At 41.4% G+C, this 21,403-nt stretch overlaps 1 protein-coding gene across 7 annotated transcripts in view; it reads right to left on the bottom strand.

Moving 5' to 3' along the window:
• The window catches only part of PLCG2 (phospholipase C gamma 2), a 92,081-nt gene that overhangs the window by 42,534 nt on the left and 28,144 nt on the right, over positions 1–21,403 (bottom strand). For 6 of the 7 annotated variants that reach the window (XM_073308055.2, XM_073308054.1, XM_073308053.1 and 3 more), the window contains 9 exons: positions 16,768–16,908; positions 13,035–13,128; positions 11,603–11,650; positions 6,523–6,607; positions 5,641–5,724; positions 4,128–4,171; positions 2,766–2,838; positions 1,110–1,211; positions 800–918 (listed from right to left, as the gene is read on the bottom strand). In XM_073308055.2, the coding sequence (XP_073164156.1) occupies positions 800–918; positions 1,110–1,211; positions 2,766–2,838; positions 4,128–4,171; positions 5,641–5,724; positions 6,523–6,607; positions 11,603–11,650; positions 13,035–13,128; positions 16,768–16,908 (790 nt within the window). The remainder of the gene's footprint in view (positions 1–799; positions 919–1,109; positions 1,212–2,765; positions 2,839–4,127; positions 4,172–5,640; positions 5,725–6,522; positions 6,608–11,602; positions 11,651–13,034; positions 13,129–16,767; positions 16,909–21,403) is intronic. The other variant, XM_073308056.1, reaches the window with a different exon arrangement.

The raw sequence follows: 21,403 nt of genomic DNA, 5'->3' as shown, positions 1-21,403 counted from the left end.
AAAGGAGGATGACAGTTTCCTCAAGATGATCCAACCATGTTAAAGTTATATTACATATTATCTTGGTTTTAGAAGCAGCCTGGGAGCCAGGACACCAGGGTTCTATTCCAGGTCCTGTCACACGCTTCTTTTGTAACTGCAGATAACATATAAACTCAAAATATTATCATAACCTTTCTCTAGATGTTTATAATCACAGATGCATGCCCAACAGATTAAAATGCTGTAATACAGGTGATGCTCAGAGTATCGGTATCTCTCTGTAAATACAACCCACCACAGTGAAATGACGTGGTAAATAAGGTGTGCCAGGGAGACTCTCTGACAGAGGACTTTGACCCAAATTCTGCAGCCCAGTCTCAGGCAAACATCCTGCTACATGTGGCCAGCAGGATTTGACTCTTTAGGCATTGTAATGAGGCTAACTGAACAGGGCTGTAGGTGTCAGGAGGAGTGGAGACTCCCTCATTAGCATGAAATTTTGCACCCGCAGTCATTCAATCGCCATCTTCTGGCATCAAGGAGTTTCAGGAAGCTCACTGTGGCAGTCTGAGCTCAGCTTCTGGACTACATTCTTTTAACAAAGTTTCTTGTGCTCTTCTGTTGGGGGCAGGAGATGGAGGGAAGGGGTGTGTTTTCTGACACTATAACTGAGTGAATCTTATCAGATGCAATTTCTCAGGAAGCCTTCACAGATCCAGTTTGAGCACCCCTGGCATAAAACTTAAATTAATATTTGCTTCTCTTAACATACACCAGGTCTGTCTGATCAGAGACGATAAAGATTTTGGAAACTTACGTGTTGTGAGAGGAAGAAATCCAGTAGTGGGACAAAGGGTTATTCATATCCTGAGCATCTACTACATCATATTTATCATCCCAAATACTGTTTTCTTTTGAGAAAAGGTAAGTGAGAAACTAAAACATAAAAAAAGAGAATGGATTTAAATGCATTCAATAGAAAAAAGAAAAGAATATAACACTAACAATGGAGCTTAGAGAAACTGCTCTCTTGCTAATAGAGGGGGATTTGCCCAGCAAACTAAATTTCAAAGAACTAGAAGAGAAAGTTAAATGTATATAGAGTAAGAGAAAATATTTTATCTCACCTCATCTACAAAGAGGAAGGGCTCAGTAGTTTCTCTCATAGTGTCATCTATAAACTTTGTCATTCGTTCTCGGACTTTACTGAGATCCTGTGCCCAAGATTCCTTTAAATTAAGAAAAGTTTATCATTTAAGTTGTTTTATTTTATTACCAAAAAAGGTAATAAGATTTTGTGAATGAAATTATATATTATATAATACAAAAGAGACAGACAGACAGACACCTATAGCAGTGATTTACTAAACAGCGTTCTTAACTGCCTACAGTTAACAGAACTGCATCTTTTGATGAACCCAGACAGTAAGAAAGACTATCAGTGGTTCAGGCTACTGTTGCATTTAAAATCAGTGTTTAAGATCACGTACCGGGTGAAACCAGAATATTTGGAGCTTTTACAAACCTCTCTAGCTGTTTGAGTTCACTGAATTTTTCTACTGTAATTTAGGCTCATGCTTTTTTCCCCCAAAGGATAGTCAGGAATGTCTTTTTGTTAAATGTTTGTCCAGGCCTAGCACAATAAGCTCTGGTCAGTGACTCAGCTCGTAGGCATAAAAAAAATTACAAATAATAAATGATAGTTTAAAAATAAAAGATAATGTCTTTCCTAGCTGAAGAAAAGCCTATGTGATGTTTTAGGGATCTAAGATGCCCTCTGTCTAAATGCTAGGCTGCCACAGGTGAGTACTCTATATATGGATGAAATCCTGGCCCTACTGAAGACAGAAAAGATCTTCATTCTGGTCTCTCCTAACTTTTGAGTGCTTGACTTTGCAACCTTTATGCTCTTTCAACATCGTTTTGTAGGGGAAAAGATATTAGGTATTCCCATACAGGGAATGCATGGGAACAATGAACTTCTGTGTTTGATTTGAGCGTCCAAACAAATTTGCAAACCTGGAGTTCAGAAGGGGCTGTGGAACATCATAAAGCTTAAACATACAGAAGACCTCCAAACTTTTCAAAGACGTAGAATATGCACACTGTAAACAACAGGCAGCTTCAAAAATGAACTGCTTTGTTCCTTTAGTGAATCTTTTGCCTACAATTTTTTTAATTCATTAATTATTTTATCAGTCCAACTAAACCATGCTGTCTGTGAATCAGGATCAGAGCTGTTACAGATGAAGACAAGCCCCTTCCCAGATCACTGAACACAACTGCCTGCAAGTACACAGCAACTTCTTCAAAGAGAGCACCCATCAGGAGTGAAATTCTGACCCTTTTCAAGTCAATGGCAAAACTCTCTTTGATTCCAGTGGGGACAGCACACCATCCCAAACATTTACATCGTGTCAGCCACAATGAGGCCAGAGCCAGGATTTCAGTCCAAAGGTTTACAAGGTTTCACCCACAATGGGGACAGGATATCATCCTTGACATCTACATGATGTCTGTCAATAACCACCTCAGTTTATTTAGCAGCCTAGCAAAGGCCAGAAAAATCCATTTGCACACCTTTTTGTTCTTTGTGCAGTTGAAAAACGTTAGCTCAATGAAAGATCACATCTTAATCATTAAGACTAATGCTCAGATTTAGCCCACAAGGTTCAATGCCAATTATCATCAGTCATTCTGTATGTCAGACTGTGACTCTTTGAAAAATACATAACGCTCTGAGCCTTGGTGAGGAAGAATTCAGAGTTTCATAACCTTCTCACCTGCTGCTCGTGTAGCAAAAATCTCTGGAAGTCATGCAAATGAACTGCGGAAGCATCTGGACGGTCAGTATTTCTAGACCAGAGGAAAGGGAAAAATTTTAGAAAAAATGTTTCATTAAAAAAAAAGGGGGGGGAGTAGATCAAATATCATTTAAGTCAGAGCCATAGTAGAGAACTCAATATATTATATCATGAATTTACAACGTTATCCAAAATCGACTGAAGTTGAAGGGGGTCTTTCCATTATCTTTAATGGGCTTTGGATCAGGCCCCACAAGCAACTGTCTAGCATCTGGATCAGAAGACTTTGAATCAGAGCTTCTGGGTTCCCCTCCCAGCTTTCATAATGACTCACTCTGTGACCCTGGGCAAGTTACTTAACTTCTCTCGGTTTACCCTTTTGTAAAGTGGGAACAACACTGACTTATCTCATTAGGAGGTTGTGCAGCTTAATTATGGCACTATAAAAATATTATTATTGTAAATTATTTGCATAGCCATAATCCCACAAGCCATTTCTTCTGGATACTTATTGGATGAGCTGACATGGAAAACCAAAACCTGATGCCAGCAGTCCCAATAAGTTCTATAAATTCTACCCAGGAGGCTAAAGAATTGGGCCCTATATTAAAAGGCAACCATTTCTAATGGAACTTCTCAAATGTTTTAAACAAAATTGTAGATGTAATATTCAAAGTTATGATAAACTAGTTTCAGAAAAGCATAATAGCAGCAATGCTTGTCCCTTTTATGCTGCAGCATCTCATTTCTTCAACATGCTGTACAATCAGTTAATTTTCAACTCCCCTAAATAAATATTATACCCATTTTACAGACAGGGAAACTGAGATGCAATGACAGTACATCATTTGGGATTAGAATTCTGCCCTGCTACTGTCAAGTCCATGCACCACACACCTCTTCAGTTAAAAATTAAAACTTCTCCATCAGAAAACACAGAGACAACTTCTGTCCTACGCTAAGCATGAGCACCTCCGACTGAAATCCATCTGTGGGCAAGGTGTTGGCTATTATCCACAGCTTCCTTATGCCACTTTTACTCTGTCCTTACTCAGGAAATCTTCCACTTAAGTCAGAATTTTAGGAAGAGTGCCTTAAAATGTGAGATGTTAAAATTTGTATAAAACGGTATATGAAAAATTTTCATTCATCTTAACGAATACCAGAGCAACAAGATATGCCACCTCTAGTCACTAATGAAAATATCATAATAGAGAACAGTGACATCACTTAAAAATATGAATGGACTTTGAGATTCCATGAAAACTTTGGGTATGCAAAGTCCTGCAGTGTTATAACTAACGCATACATGCACAAAATTATAGTAACAGGAAATCTCACCCAAGAATGAACACGGAAGAATCCTTTTTGAATTCATCAAGAATCTTAAGAGGAAGGGGGGGAAAAGAGAGACACACAATAATCAGAAATATCTGTAACTCTTAGCAGGAACAGAAATGTCTACTTGCATTTTATACAAGCTATGGTAGCGCAATAAATTTTGAGTTAAAATGAAAGGTGAGAAACAACAGGCTGTCATGTGTCGTGATTTCACTTCAGGCCTTCTCCATGTAAAAGCACACAATTCACAGCCAAACTTGGTTTTGCTAATGCACATAATAAACACAAGCAGTCAAGTTTCCTGCTAGATAGTCTGGAAAAACTGGAAATGTGTATCTTGTATCATATTTAGTCACCTGGCTACAAAATCTAAACTAAATGGCCTCCAGGTTGGACCAGCAGAGTACAGAGCTTGGGAAACTTAGCTGTAAACAGTAGTTAAGCAAGATGAGGAGTCTCCTTGAAATGGTGCACCAAAGGTGTGGACAATCAGATAACCAGTACATCAGATAACCTCACTATACTGTGCTATGCTCTCCTTTTTAAGTAACTTCTTTCTGTTTACAGTGTTTAAGTGAAGTATCATGAAAAGAGACATATCAATAAGGTTAGCAAAACAAAGTCGTCTTACTTCAAGCGTATGGTTCTTTTTAATAGCATTGTACAGATCTAGATTACAATGATTATGCTTAATCTGCAAAGCTGAAAAAGAGAATTACTAATAAACCATGCCCATGTACAACTGAGGAAAGAAGGTTTCAGTTTTAACAATGTCCTACATATTTGCAGGCACAGTTAACAGGGTACAGAAACTAGCATTCAGATATTTATGTCAACATTTTCAAACTTGGGTGTTTAAAGTGAGGCACCTAAATAAGAGCCCTGATTTTCAGAGATGCTAAACACTTACAGCTCCCATTGACTTCATGAATCTGGATGGAATGAACATTTGGAAGTAGTGATAAAATAGTTAGCCAAATAGATCCCTAGCATAATTCCATGGCATTGACACATCCCAGTGACTGTCACAAGCATGTCATGCAGTACACCGAATATATTCACGTATCATCTCCAGACACAAGTGAGAATGGCAGTGGTCATTATTTGGTGATCATGACATGTCAGCGCCATAAATAAAAGAGTATCCTTTGGCATATGGGATAAATTAAACTGGGAAGTCATGCAAAAATGAAACCTGTATTTCACTTAACATTTATTAATTGCACCTGACTAAGGATATCCTACAAACCAGACAGAAAGACTCACATGACAAACAAAATCCCATTACATGTGTGCACAATTTCACCTTTTAAACACCCAAGAAGCAACACAAACTTCTTATCTATTTATTTTATGAATCCAGTTATTGGCATTGCTTGTCACAGACACATCAAATACAATACGGTAAGTGAGGGCTTTTCTATGGTGGTGATGGTGGGGGAAGGGAGGAGAAATCAGAATTCACCTTTTATTCAAACCAGACAGAATAGTATCTATCTATATATGAGCTTACCGATTTCTGCTGTTCAAACATAATTTTCTTGTAGAACAGGTGAAATTGTTCAAAGCTAAGTTCTTCCTTGGGAGCTCCTATTTCCTGTGAGGAGGAAGTATTAAACAGCATATTTGGAATATCCTAGGTTATATCTGTATAGCAACAAATTTGACATACCCTTTCCAGGTGCCATAGTCTTCCAAGGCACATATGGCTGCCATACTTTTACTTTAATTGTTTTGACATGATGGCTAATTGATTTCTTAAGAGAAACATTAATATGCTAATTGAACAAACAGAATCTTAATTTGTAATACACTGTTCCTGCCCCTCATCTCTGTCCACCACCCAGGCTCAGAGTACCAGCAGGCAGTTAGCCAGTTGCTCCCTTAAGACGACTGCTGGCAGATTCTCAAGAATGACTCATTCAGTGCTCATTATCCAGAGTACCAGTAACTATAATTTGGGACTTGGAGAATAGAGAGGTATAAAGCAGGAAAAATAAAGGGATCTTTAATGTTCCTGCAGGGATGCAAAGGGGCCTCAAAAGTTATTAACAGTAGTTCATGTTGAAGAGAAACTAAAAGTATCACTTCATTCATAATGTAAATTCTACCCTTAAAACAGGCAGTGACCAGATTTTCGTATATATTTGCACAGTGCCGACAAGAGGGCCATGAGCCTGATTTTGACTTTGGACAGTACTGCAATATTAATACCAGTAATAAAGATCATTAAAAAACTCTTCTGCATGACATTCAAACCTAAACTCTGAAATTAACCAATACAAATCAGATTAATTCACATGCTAAGAAGCAAAAGCCACAGGCAAGATGCTGTGTGTAAGAATCAATACATATTTTCACCAAATATTGGACATCAGGTGCTTTGGATAATTACCGCAAATTTATCCTTCAAGTATTTCACGCTGCCTACTTTGAAGTTTACTAAGGGAAGTATGGTCTTCAGTTCTCTAAGGCTGATACTGAAAAACAAGAGGGCAAAAACAGCATTCTATTAGTATGCATGCAACCTACAACTATCCAGCGGTATACCATTTTCATCAACACGTAAGTTGAATTATTGATACACTTTTAAAACATTCTCTGTCCATAGATCAATCCAAGTGCAACAGAAGTCTACTGACTTCTTTAGGAGTTGGACTAAACCAGGGGTGGGCAAACTACGGCCCAGCCACTTTAATTGCATCCTTGAGCTCCTACTGGGGTCTGGAGCTTGCCCCACTCCGGGACTCTAGCCGCGGAGCAGGGTTGGGGGCACTCTGCACGGCTCCCAAAAGCCGCAGCATGTCCCCACTCCAGCTTCTATGCGTAGCAGCAGCCAGGGGGCTCCGCACGCTGCCCCCGCAGCTCCCATTGGCCAGGAACTGCAGCCAATGGGAGCTGCGGGGGCGGCACTTGCGGACAGGGCAGCACACAGCAGAGCCACCTGGCCGTGCCTCTGCATAGGAGCCAGAGAGGGGAACATGCTGCTGCTCGCAGGAGCCACTTGAGGTAAGTGCTGCCCTGAGCCTGTACCCCTGAGCCACCCCCCTGTGCCCCAACCCCCTGCCCTAGCCCTGATCCTCCTCCCACCCTCCAAACCCCTCGGTCCCATCCCAGAGCACCCTCCCACAACCCAAACCCCTCATTCCCAGCCCCACCCCAGAGCCTGCACCCCCCCATGCCCCAACCCCCTGTCCCAGCCCTGATCCCCCACCCACCCTCCGAACCCCTCAGTCCCATCCCAGAGCACCCTCTTACACTCTAAACCCCTCATCCCCAGCTGCGCCCCCAGCCGGAGCCCTGCCCACTACCCCGCACCCCAACCCCCTGCCAGGAGTCCCCTCCTGCACCCTGTACTCCTCATTTCTGACCCCGCCCCGGCGCTGCACCCCAGCCAGAGCCCTCACCCCCTCCCACACCCCAAACTCAATTTTGTGAGCATTCATGGCCTAATATACAATTTTTATACCCAGATGTGGCCCTCGGGCCAAAAAGTTTGCCCACTCCTGGACTAAACTATACTGACCTTGTTATAAAAACAGTAAATTTCCTTTTTAAAGATAAGTAGGTAGCAAATGTTGTAAAAGTTGAAGATAAAAAATGCAATGGCCCTTAAATCAGTCCCTGGTTTTGTGATAAAAAAATAGCATATCAGTTCTGGGGCCCATAAAATTCAGCCTGAACCTGTTTATGCACAGACAAATACAGACACAAATGGATAATTGGCACATCTCCAACAGTTGTCCTTCTCCATGTGCAAAACAGGTATTCTGCAATCATGCAGGAACAACACTTTTACACACATTTTTAGGAATGTGAAATCTAGAACAGCATTTGATAATGTCAGACCTCAGTTCCAATCGCTTTACATTAAGGTATTACAGTTGGTTTTTATTGGTGAAAGACTCCTCATGCAACGCTGGGGCATGCTCCTATACTCCTTACTCAAGCAGAATTTGCATGTGAATAACTCCAGGAATGGGTTCCTTTGAAGACATAGCATCATCCACACCCATTGTCCATTGTCTATAATTCACAATTGGATACACTGGAGAGGATTTAGAGAAGAACTACAATACTCCCAAGGGAATTCTGTGCCAAAAAAATAATAATTCTACACCAAAAAACTAAAAACCCTGCAGCTCCCATCCTCCCACCCTGGGACACGGACTTGGCAGTGAGGCTGCACCTGAAGCAGACACAGCACAAGGGCCAGGTCTGCCCCAGAAATGCACCAGGGTCCTGCCCCCCTGTGCCAGGTGCACCAAGACAATCCAGGTGCAAGAGGAACAATCCATGTGTGGGGCACACAGGCTCAGCCTAGCAAGATCGAAATGTGGAGAGGTTTAGTGTGGGGATCCAGCTGTGGGGTAATAAGGTTCTGTGTGGGGCAATCTAGGTGCAGGCGGCTCAGTGGAGAGCCTGGGTGTGTAGGGGGGGGCTCAGTGGGGGGTAATGGGACTCTGCAGGGGGGGTCCAAGCAATGGTGGTTGGGACTAAGGGGGGCTCTGGGTGTCAGGGGCTCCGGTTGCTGGAGATGTGGGGATCCAGATGTCGCTGGTTGGGGCTCAGTGGGGTGGGGGTCCAGGTGCGGGTTGCTCGTTGGGGTGGTCCAGGTGTTGGAGGTGCAGCTCCGAGTGTAGAGGGCTCAGTGGGGGGTGGTTTGGGTGCAGGGTTGAGGGTCCTGATGCAGAGGTAAGGCTCAGCAGGGTAGGGGCTCGGGTGCAGAGGGCTCAGTGGGGGAGTCCAGATGCAAGGGGGCTGAGCAAACTGTGGAGCAGCTCCCTCTGTACAGTGACCCCTCCCACAGCAACTGAGGAGTGAATGGGGCTTCAGACCTCCCACCTCCCTCATCAACCTCAGCTTTGGTTTCAGTGTATCTTAGATACTTTTATGGCACCAATTACCACAGTATCAGAGTGCCTCACAATCTTTAATTTACATATCTCCAGAGCAGTGCTATCATCCCCATTTTACAGATGGGGAAACTGAGGCACACCACGACTAAGTAGTCACACAGGGTGTCTCTGGCAGAGCAGGGGTGGGAACCAAGGCCTCAAGTTCTAGGCCTTTGTTGTGACCCTTTAGATGACAATGCTGCTCCAAGCACTGGCCAGAAATGCTCACCAGAGATCAAAAACCCCAACAATTAACACTTATAAGAAACCCTTTTGCTCTTCAAAAAGTGTTTTACAAATATTCATCCACACAGCTGCCCTGTGAGGTGTCATCATCCCCACTTTGCAGATACGGAAAGTGAGGCAGAGCAGTTGAGAGATGGGGAAACTGAGAGATCAGTCAATAGCCAAAGAGGGAGTCAGTGTTGGAGCCAAGATTAGAACTCAGGAAGCTCCTGGCTCCCGGTCCTGCTGTCAGACCATGAGAACACGCACTTCTCCCACTGCACCCCCGGGGCTGATCACACTGCCACTCAACAGCTCTTTCTGGACAGGCAAGCAAAGGCCTTAAGCTAGGGCTGACTTCATTACTGTATATGGCAGCAAAGCTTCACTGCTGGGGCCAGCCAGGAAGTATCAGCTTTATAATTAGCTGACTAAAAATTAAAAAAAAAAAAAAAAAAAAGGTTAATTGCAGCATTCATCTGTTTCCTGGAGTTTTCTAAAGGTGGGAATTCTCTCTGGGTAAAGTGGAAACACCATCACCTCACAATTCAGCACATATCAAAGGGGGATCAGTTATGTTACCTTCCAGTAGTAAAACAACTATGGAAACTAACATAACCTTAACTAGATGTAGTATCAGCTGAAGCTTCTCTGCCCTATGGCTTTCCTTTGTTTCATGGTTCTCCCCTATTGTGGTGCTTTCTTACGGAAACACAGCAGCAGCAGAGCAAGAGCCAAGTGCAGTGACGTGATCTGGCATCCAGTAAAGAATGGTGCAGCTGGCACACTTTGTCCTTCCCCTCCTGACTAAGCGAGTCTGTCTCTGATATCTAAAATCTCTCTGAGCCCCTATGCTTGGGAACCAAATTCCGTTCATGCCCTTCCATCTCTCTTTGTATAGCAATCATCTTCCCAGTACCACAGATTGCTTGAAGAATGGTGTTATTTCCTGAAATAACATGTTTTCATCCACACAATGAGAACATGTTTTATTTTACTCTTAGGAAAAGGCTAAATGAGAGGAAACGAATGTTATTTTCTGCACTGAACTAGAAGTACAAACATTAATGCTGCTGGGAAAAGGGGGTAGCTAAGCTGCATTAAAGTGTCACCCACCAAGGAGTTAATTTCCTTCTCAAGGCATCGTACAACTTACAAAAATTCTAAAGAGAAATTTGCAGCTGAATTTGCAAGAGAGCATACTCTGCACTGCAACAGGCTATCCGGCACCTCAGCTAGCAGAGCAAGGATTCTCTCTCACTCTCACTCACCATAAAAGGAAATTTTGAAGACTAAAATCTACACCATTTTTTGCATGGGCCTGCAGTGAGCAGCTTCCATTTCCCACAAGAACCCAAATATGCCACCTCCATAGTTACAATATGCTGCGGCTTCCTCAACTGAGAAGCATGAATCCTGAGGTAACTCCTAAGCCTAGGTCTCCTCACCAACACATAACAGAGTAACAATCGCAAACGACCAAGCCAGTTTCACCAAGTTATATTTTCCAAAGCAAGTCCTTGCAAGTGATAACTCTACAAACTCTCTGGAACAGTGCCAGAGTCCTCAATCTAATTCTGAAAGACCACTGCTGGCTTCCTCCCACCTCTATGTTCAAGGACTATCTTGTGTTCCCATTGCCTAACCTACCCCACTCCCAAGATCTCCATGATGACGCCCCTCCGTTGGTTTCTCTGTCCCTACTCACACTGTCCCCCAGGGATCTCCTTGTCCCTACCTCGCCTTCCAAGAATTCCCCTGTCCTTTCACCCCATCATGCTCTCCCTCCTCAAGGCTCTGACTCACTGTGGGGAAAAATGACTGTTGTGGCTGTTGCTGTTAGTCCAACTCCCTCTGTGACCCACCTCACTCTCTTCACCCTCTCAGGCAGTGCTGGGGGCCTAGCCAAGGCAGGAGAGCAGAGTCCCAGCCTCTGGGTTCCCACTTGATTGGCAAAGGGGCAACAGCCTCTACAAAGGAAGCAGCTAGGTGCTGCTGGGAGTGGGGAGCTAAAAGTGGGAGGGAGAAAGAATCCCCTCTCCCTGCCTAAAACTACATGTATCCCAGTTCCAGCCATGAAGAAAGGGCAGAAAGCAAAATGATACAGTGGTGGTCATTTCCTTCTCTGTTATACACATCAGTGAATTTCATATGCTTGATGTCTCCATAACAAAACAGAACACAAATTCCTAACGAAAGAGCAGGTACAGCGTCCTGGACTCTCACATGTTACGTACGTCACATCTTTCTTATACAAAGTGATGTTTGTTACTTTAAATTCCACTCCTATACTTCATGTAGAAAAACTGACCATGAAAACTAAGCAAAACCTAAAAAGGGTGAGATTCATACCTGTTCCTTCTAGTCTGGTCAACAGAGTAGATCTGCTTTCTCAGCCAGCTTAAAAAACAAAACAAAACAAAACAGAAAAGTTATTTTAAGAATTAAAAACAAACAGAGCCTGTTCAATATCGCAATTTCAGTGATGAAAGTAAGCAGAGATATTTAAACTGGAAATCTAGCACATTCTGAAAAACGAGTCACAAGAATTTTCAGGTGCTGCATCTGCCCTGGTTCATTTTTGTGGCTTTACAATAATATTTTCCTATTTCTAAACAAAATGTTTTTGTCCCCTTGTTGTGTGTGACAAGCCCATGTAAACAAGGGTAATGACTAACCATACAAATGGGAAACAGTGAAAATAACTGGACACAAAAGAGCCAGGATCTGCAGCTGGTATAAACTGGCATAGCTTTAATGGAGCTACACTGATTGGCTCTAGCTGAGGATGTGGTCCCAAATATCATCAAATGCATGAAGTAAAAATGAAAAAGAAAATCCGCTTAATCTCTTTCAGCTGTAGTAATCTTTTACCTATCTTAGGTTAAAAAACCATAAATCAGACAGAAGTGTCAATTTTAGGACCAGCATCCCTTTAATGATATTGGCAATACTGACAGGGAAGCTCTGTTCATATAGACAGGTTTCACCCCAAAGGATAATCATAGCATTTCACTAAAAAACTCATATACTCTGTCTATACAGGAATCACTTTGTTGTTGCTGAAATGCAGCCACCTCGAGAGTGATGCACAGCAACTGTATAACAGTACAGAGCAATACCACACAAAAGTTAAAGACAGGAAGTGAGGAATACTTTTTCCCAGCTGAAATTGGATTTAGATGGGCAGGGCGTCAACACCTGAGCTGTAATTTGGACAAACAACCAATGAAGAAAGACAGGCTATGACTTTTCCCCACTGTGAACGAAAGGTGAATGGGGTGAGAAAAGATCAAGTCTGGGAGGGGGCTCAGGGCCTGTTGAGAAGAGAGGGATTCTCTGCCCATGGCTGAGTGGTGGGAAGGGGGAGAGGGTCTAGTTGTGAGATCCTGAGAAACTCTGAGTCACCTGAAATGGAGATGCCAACACACACATAGACCAGACATTCCCATGAACTTCTTAAATACTTTCTTTGGCATCCAAACCTGGAACCAGGAGAGTTTATATAACAAACCAACCAACCAGAGAGCCAAATCCATCACAGTGTAAGTAGCCATAACTCCATAGAAGACTATTAAGTGGCATATGCTTTTACAAGACCTGAATTTGGACCACACTTTCTAAGTATAGCATGTTGTCTGTAGAGTATTGCTCTTAATGTAACTTACAGACCACACTGGTTTCATCCTTGAAAATGTCTTTTCAGTTTTTCACTATCAAATTGCAAAGAAATGTCAAGCTGTTGAAGAGTCTCTCATAAACAAAGGGGGAAAATTCCATGTACCTCTCTGTGATTGCAGGTGTGGAAGCATTCATAACCTCTTGATGCAAGATATTCAAGCCACACAGCCATTTATCAGCATCATCTTTGGAATCAGCTGCAAAGATTAATACACTGTGAGAAACATTAATACATAACAAAGACATAATCTGTGATGTTTATATAAACCCTAGTGTATAACGTGGGTTGGCTACCCATTCTCTGTGATAATCTCATTACAGAGCTTTACGCTATCAATCCAACACATCCCAGTGAAAGAATCTATGTTAGTTTTTAAGGATTAAAAAAAAAAAAACCGCTAGACCTATCAAAAACATCTCCTTTTAAAACTTTGTTAATCAGAACATAAGACGTTCCAAAGCTGCAACAGAATTACTGCCAACCTACAACTCTCACTGTGACAACAGCAGAATTTTTGCTTTTTTCCATCTTCTGTTCTTAAGGTGGCCAAAGTACCTGCCGTGGGCTGAATGTAGCCCAGAGCCACCCTCTCCTTTAAAATTAACATGTGACCTGTGGATACTACAGATTCCAACATGCAATGCTCTAATTCTAACCCTTAACATTTCTGAGTGGCTTGCAAAACAAATCCTTCATCCTGACTGCCATAATCACACCACTATGCACAGTCTATGCCAGACTATGGTTTGTGGGAAAGTTAACTTCTTGCATAAAAGGTGCATTTGGGAGAAGAGTCTTTAAGTTCCCACAGACTCCTGCGGCAGGATTAGAGCTCAAATGCTTGATCCGTTCATCCTTAGCTTTACATTTTCAAGTCTATTTTCAGAAGGAAAATAGCTAGAAATTTTATTTTGTTCCAAAATGAGTTTGCATCTACACTTCTAGTACCAGATGCAAACCAGAAGGGCTTGCTGGTAATGATCCAACTTGATCTGAGTACCTACTAGTCAGATCAAGTTCATGCGTTGCATTCTGGGAGCTACAGACCCTGAGGGACACAAATTTGTATTATTAAAGGTGCAGGTGGGCTGCAATTTCCCTTTCATGCTGCAGATTAGGTGCAGCCTTTGGGCAGAATTTGGACAGCCCTGCATTATAGCATTCCAGTTCAGAAATTCATCAAAGCTTCCCTCCACCAAAACAGTCCTCCCGAAGAATTATTTCCTGCCAATATCTCCAACTTGAGCAATTTCTGCAATATCCTTTAAAACAAAAACAGTCTCTCAAAAGATACACATTGTTTTTAAAATTATACTTTCAAACAATGCTGTATTCTCCAAAACTGAAGCAGAGCCCAGCTTCAGATCCCTGTGGAAATCTTTTTCAATTAGTTACGTTTCTGGAAAGGACAGACACCACCCACTGCTAGTCTAACTGTCCCAAAGTTATTCTGTGTGTAAAGAAAGCTGCCATTCCCCGTTAAGTAACAGTTACCTTGTATTGTTCTCAGAAACCAAGACAAAGTGCTTTAACAAAGAAAAGGATTTTCCTGATATTGAAAATATCAGTCATGTTGTTCTAAGAATCTGTGTTATGGCAACAGACCTCCTCGTACTGATTGTTCTCAAACTACTTACAGAGACTAGATTCTGAGAAAAAAAAAACAAGGGGAAAATACAGCCCAACAGTGCTCAGGGCACAATTATATTTAAAATGATGCTGCACATTCTGAAATTTCAAGGATATTCTGGGCTTAATCTAAATTCAAATCTGGTATGTAGAGCCAAATTTTCACAAGCAACCATTAATTTTCAACACACAAAATTTGAGCATACTCCTTCACATGCAAACCCACATTTAGTACACCAATCCTCTGTGCAATTAACTGTACATTATTTTACAAGCATAAATACAGGGTTTACTTACACACATGGGAAAGTACCTCAACTAGGGAGAGCATCACTTCCACATTTAAAAAAAATCTCTATGACTGTTAGGATTATAACACTTACAACACACTGATCACTTCTCTACTCTACTAGGAACATCTTAAAAATTACTTCAGTTTTTATTACAATTTTGCAAATGAATTTAATGCTCATGAAACTGACAATGCTGATCTAGCATAGGACCAAGGGAATTCCCATAAGCAATGAAACCAGCAGTCCATATATTCCTGTAACAAAGAAGATTCAAGACCCCTTCAGTAGGTAGTTATCCCCGTCTTAAAGAGAAATTTCTTCCTAATCTCACTGATTAGGAACTGTCTTATGCCCTGAAGTATAAGGGTTTATATCACATCCAAAACTCTAGTTTTTGCTCTTTTTAAAAACACCCTTTTTAATGTAATTCGATTATCTCATTTTCCATAAAAATATCCAATCCATTTTTTAATCTTTCTAAGCTTGTGTGTCCAATGATATCTTGTGACAAAGAGATTCATAGCATAATATTGTGTTGCACATAAAAAGTATTTCCTTGTATTAGTTTTTGATTCCCTGTCTTTCAATTTGATTAACATCCCTTCTCCTCATATAGACATGCACAGCCCTTACGGTGCACTTGAGCATGCAATTCACCTCCTATTCCAGTCCTTGCCCTCTCGTAGGGTCTGGTCAACACTACCGAGTTAGGTCGAGGCAAGCCATTTTAGGTTGACCTAACCATGGAAGTGTCTACACTTAAATTTCACTCCCACTGATGTAACTGCCCTGCTACGCCGACTTAATAACTCCACTTCCATTAGGAGTGTAAAGTCACAGTCGTATAGCTAGGTCAATACAACGTCAGCGCACACACTGCATTGCTTACATCGACTGTTGCTGGCTTTCACAAGCCGTCCCACACTGACAGTACAATTGATACAAGTGCTCCTGGTAAGGAAGCACACTGCTGACACAAGAAGCAAAGTGTAGACACACACAAGCAATGTAATTACTGCCACAGCCATATGCCAACGTAAGTTAGGTTGACTTAATTTTGCAGTATAAACAGGCCTAAGTAAACAGACCCTGCCAGTTGTGTGGTAGTTTTTTCTGATGTGGTCACTAAGAAGTAGGCTATGGATCCTAAATTCACTTTTATGTGTGACCCCAAGCAGGTTTCAGACTCAGGGGCGAGACTCTGGCCGCAGTAAAGCCAATGGCAAAATCTCCATTGACTTCAATAGGGCCAGGATTTCACACAGGCCTCCAGTGTTAAAAAAAAAATCTCACCTGAGATATTTAACCAGAAAGGATCTACACTGCTAAACATGAGTGAATGAATAAAAGATAAGTACTTCATAAAAAAGCCTCTCTATAATGTTCCTTCTAAAGGGACATCAGGGAGCTGCAGGGTATAAAGAAATGAATCAACAGAAACACACACATAGGGATTTACTATATATTTGCTGCTTATACCTCACTTATACTTGTGCCTTGCAATGAGTGATAGGCATTTCATCTTCCTAAAACATACAGAGCTGGTGTCAAGGAGGGTACAAGACTGCTTGCAACAATTCAAACACCTAAAATGACCCACTCATAAGCCATGAAAATGATCCTTTTAAACAGCACAAGGAAAAAATTCTCACCTAATAAATTATTTTTACATAAAAATTACATTATTTTACACAAAAATTACAAATGCCACAATTCAAGGGCATTAAAAGCAGTAAGTGGGAAAGGGTGCTCTCTCTCACCCTCCTCAATTTTGAATGTTTGGTATGTTTTAGGAAGGCCAGGGAAAAAGAAAAACAGCCTAAGCTTTGCATTACTGCTCTGTCAATGCTATAGGTCTCTCGTCTAAAAGGTTTACTATTTGAGGCTTAAAGAAGACAGACAAAAAAAATTACCTGCTAAGCTTAAGGTGTTGAGAACAAACTGGGTACCGTAAAAAATAGTGAAGCAATGCTCTTTATGCTGTGTTGCTTTCCCGCGCTCAAAATCCTTTGCATTTTTCCCAGGGCGAATTTCCTTTATTTCCCTCAGATCCACTGAAAGAAAATAACATGTGTCAGTACAAACTGTACTTACATAATTCCAGCAGAGACCAATGCAGGAAGACAAACATGTCAAAACATTTATTAATTATTATCATTGTATTGGGACTTGCTATGGTGGTGACTGCTTAAATGTGTTTCTGCCCTCAAGGCTGGGACAGAGGAGAGTGGGAGAGGAAGAAGAGGGTAGCTTTTTTGCAGAAACTTAAAATAATGCAGTGACAACATTCCTGGGACTGTTACACTCTCTCCACTGACCAAGTTATGTATAAAATCAATAGGCTTGACGGGAAGAGTTGTCCGCACACTTTTGCAAGTGTCATTTACTTTGACGCTGGAGTTCCCTTTTTGACTGGCAAACTGTTTGAGGGTACTCTAAAGGGACAACACACCACCACCACCACCACTTGATGTTACTTTATTTGCACCATGAAACCAACTCAAACCTTTTCTGGTCTGCAGAACTTGAGCAGTTTTTGTGGGGAAATCTACACTTTACACTTATGTTTTAGAACTTTCTTTGGCTAAGCCTCAATGTAACCATTAAGCTATCTATGAACCTTCCTCTGCTCAGATCCAAACAGGTCTCTGTCTTTTAATACAGCTTTTAGCACTGCTGAGTGACCTATGCCTTCCCACAGAGCACAGCTACACTTTAAAAAAATCATGAAAGGAGAACACTGTGCTGATATGTGGCCTAGAGTCAGTCCTCTGCTTATCATAGTCGGAGGCCTGGGTCTGCATAATATTTGTGAGGCAGCACTGAAATAGAATATGTGCTCTCTTACGATAAGATATTTATTAGAAAACTGAGGAAGTGGTTTCGTTCTGCCCGTAGACTGGACAGAAGTACACACGGCTCTTCCTACTTTTGACAAGTCAAGAGTTACTGCTTACAGGATGAGGACTGAACCAAAAATAAATAAATAAATAAAGTTGCACAGCTGCTCTTGAAATGTGTTTATCAAACCATACAGTGTCAGAGGAAACTGACTGGGGGTTTCTGTTTGTGTGTGTTTACAATTCAGGGATACAGACAATGTATTTTAAAAGAGCATCTCCTTGCTACTAGATCACAACATATCAAATGTAGTGAAATAAAGAGGGGAAGGGCTAACCACCTGTTTCTAAAGCTCTGTGGGATGATTAATTTTTGTGTGATGTAGTTTGGTGTGCGGTGGTGGAGAGGGTTGATCAGCAAAGCCTGGATGGTAGAATAGTCATACACCTGGGAAGTTCTTATTGTGAGTGAGACTATCCCAGGCCAAACTTACTTCTCCATTTGGAGTTGTTTATCCCAGAGATGACATTACTGCTAGGAAAGGGGAAGAAAATTATTATTTTGTATTGAGGTAGCCCTTATAAGCTGCAGCCTTTGACCAGGTTCTGTAGAAACATGGAACAAAGATACAGTCCCTGCCCCAAGGAGCTTTATGTCCCCCAGATATTTATCTGCAAAATAAAGTGACCACTCCTTCTCCCAGACTCCACCCAACAACTCTCAGTAAGAATAGTGTGGAAAAAATCTCCATCCAAATTTTTCAAATGTGGCTGCATAGAGTAGGCTCCTAAATATACATTTAGGTATTGAAATATGTAGCCTGAATATCAGAAATGTTGAGCAATGAAGAGCTCCCACTGAATGTTCAGCCCCTCTGAAATTCTTACTTAGGTACCTAAAATGGATCTCAGCTTATCTTAAGGTGTCTGTGACAGGTTACCGTAGTGTCACAGCATCCACATTTGAAAATGTTGGTGTTACTTCTCAAGCATGTCAAAAGGAGTTTGACAAAGACACATCAGGATGCAGATAGCAGATTTCAATTCAAAGTAAAGCAACAGGGAAACATTTATCAGATTCCCTGTAACTTTACTTGAGTGCCTTAACCACTCAGCCACCACTCCAGACCTCCAGTCTTGAAGGTTATGGGTTTTGTCTTGATGGATCTCAAAATGAAAGGCCACCTTCAGTTCACACAACTGCAAAATGGGTACCTGATCCATGGGGTTAGGGCAGTCAAAGGCAGTCTGACATGATACTGGCCTCATCCCTCCCTTGTGTACTGTGAGCTATGAAACTGACATGTTTTAACCATGTCAGCCCAATGAGCCATTGGCTTGGGGAAACTTTGACTTCGCTAAAAGAAAAGGAGGACTTGTGGCACCTTAGAGACCAACAAATTTATTTGAGCATAAGCTTTCGTGAGCTACAGCTCACTTTGTTAGTCTCTAAGGTGCCACAAGTACTCCTTTTCTTTTTGCGAATACAGACTAACACAGCTGCTACTCTGAAATTTGACTTCACTGTAACTCTACTGAACACCATACACAAAACCCAGAGATAAAAACTAAGATTTCCCAACCCTAATTGTTGTTTCCACTTTGAGTTACTATTTCTCCATACTGACCTCTAACATAGAAAGAGTCAAGCTTGCTTAATTTCTTCTCTCTATTGCACGCACGCACACAGACACGCACACACACACCCCATCTTTTCTCTGCATTATAGCCCTGATACCTCACTCTCGTGCTCTCACCCTCTCTGGGGTGTGTGTGTGTGTATGTGTGTGTGTGTGTGTGTGTTATTTTGGTTAAGGACGTGATTTTTTTTTTTTAAATCAATATAGTTATACTGGTACAACCCCTAGCATGGACGCAGTTATACTGATATAAGGTACAGCTCATTCCCCTTTCCTTACAGGGATAAGCTATACCAGTTATAAGCACTTTTATACTAGCAGGGGTTATACAGTTTTAACTATATCGGCATAGTTAAAGTGGAACAAGTTTTGTGTGTGGATGAGAAGAGCCACACTGCACCCCAGGCTCTGCTCAGATGTGCTTTAGAATTCATTTAATTGGAGGACAAATAAGGTAGTAAACTTATTACCCAGTTAGAACAGGTAGCTGAATGGTTAGGATCAGATTTTTAAAAGATATTTAGGCATTGTTCTGCTCAGTGTTGCAATGCCTAACAGATTTAGGTGTCTAGATCTCATTTTCAAAAGGGATTTAGGCACCAAGTGAGCACAAAAACACCTAAATACCTTTAAAAAACTGGACCTATGTGACTAAGCTCAACCATGAGGGAAGGAGGTTACGAGGGAGGGAGAACAGAAAAAATGAGTGTGACATAGGTCAACTTCCCTTTCAAGAGTTCAAATTCAGTATCTTTTATGTTCCTGAAATTATTATACTTTATTTCCCTTAGAAAAAACATTCTATAGAACTTTATAGGGATGAAATCAATAGGTTGCTGTAGAAACTATCCTAAATAAACTCTAGAATAGAAAAGGATAACCATTCTATAAGGCTGTTTTTTAACCACCTTTGTTGAATTTTATATAAAGATACATAATTGTGTGTTGAATTTTATATGACTAAAACTAGGCCACCCTAAAGAAGGCTATCCTTTTGTATTAAGTACTATAGGCTTCTCCATACGGCCTATATTGTGTATTGTGAGGGGGGACAACACGCATGGAACAAGTGCTCTCTCCAGGGCACTGTCATGGTGAAAATCGTGGGCTAGACCCCCAGAGAGAGAGGGGAAGAGCCACAACAGACATGACCCTGCTGTTGTGCAGAGTTCTGCTGACTTCACAGGCATAGAGCTCACCGTAGGATCAAACTCTACAACTCCACTATCCAATCTGGCTGCCCCTGACTGAATGAGAAAAGGGTATAGCCAGGGAAATCCATACCCTGGAGAAAGATTTTATTAAAAATGTCGCAAATTCAGTCTGATAAGTTTGCTATACTGACAAGATCTTATAATCAAAGATCTATAATGCACTGGCAGTTGAACAGAATGGTCTTTTACTGGGAAATACAAACAGAAAATAACTCCTGCCCCAGCGATACTCGTAGAATGCACCAGAAATTCTATCATTTGACACTCTCTTGCTGTCTTGAAGCATTAGACCCTTTCATCTTCCCAACTGTGTGCTCAAAATATAAAGCCAAGTTCCACCCCCAGATATGCACAAGGACTCCCATTACATCAGTATGTATGTCCAAGGGTAAATTTTGACACCAATGGCCTGATCGTGCTCCCACCAGATAATGGAAATCACACAGGGCCTGAAAGGTAGTACTTAGAGTTTCAACCCCGGTGAAGTGAGCTGTAGCTCACGAAAGCTTATGCTCAAATAAATTGGTTAGTCTCTAAGGTGCCACAAGTACTCCTTTTCTTTTTGCGAATACAGACTAACACGGCTGTTACTCTGAAACTCTGTTAGTCCATAAAAGAGTACTCAGAACAATACAACTGGCACACATCCCAAGGAAATATAGAACCATAAAACAAATCAAATAAAGCAACAGACTCAAACCCAGCAAGGTGAGAAAGAGAAAAACCTCACATTTATTCTAGTAAATCTCATGCCAGTTTGGACAGCCAGAACCCGCTAAACCAGTTTCAAAATGTCAGGCTTCTAGTTTACATTTCATCCATTCCATTATATGGCTATTTCTGTGGAGTTTAAAA

This window comes from Lepidochelys kempii, chromosome 12, assembly GCF_965140285.1.
Source record: "Lepidochelys kempii isolate rLepKem1 chromosome 12, rLepKem1.hap1, whole genome shotgun sequence".
Classification (NCBI taxonomy): domain Eukaryota; kingdom Metazoa; phylum Chordata; order Testudines; family Cheloniidae; genus Lepidochelys; species Lepidochelys kempii.
Note: the sequence above shows the minus strand (reverse complement) of the source record. Positions and strands in the feature narration are given on the sequence as shown.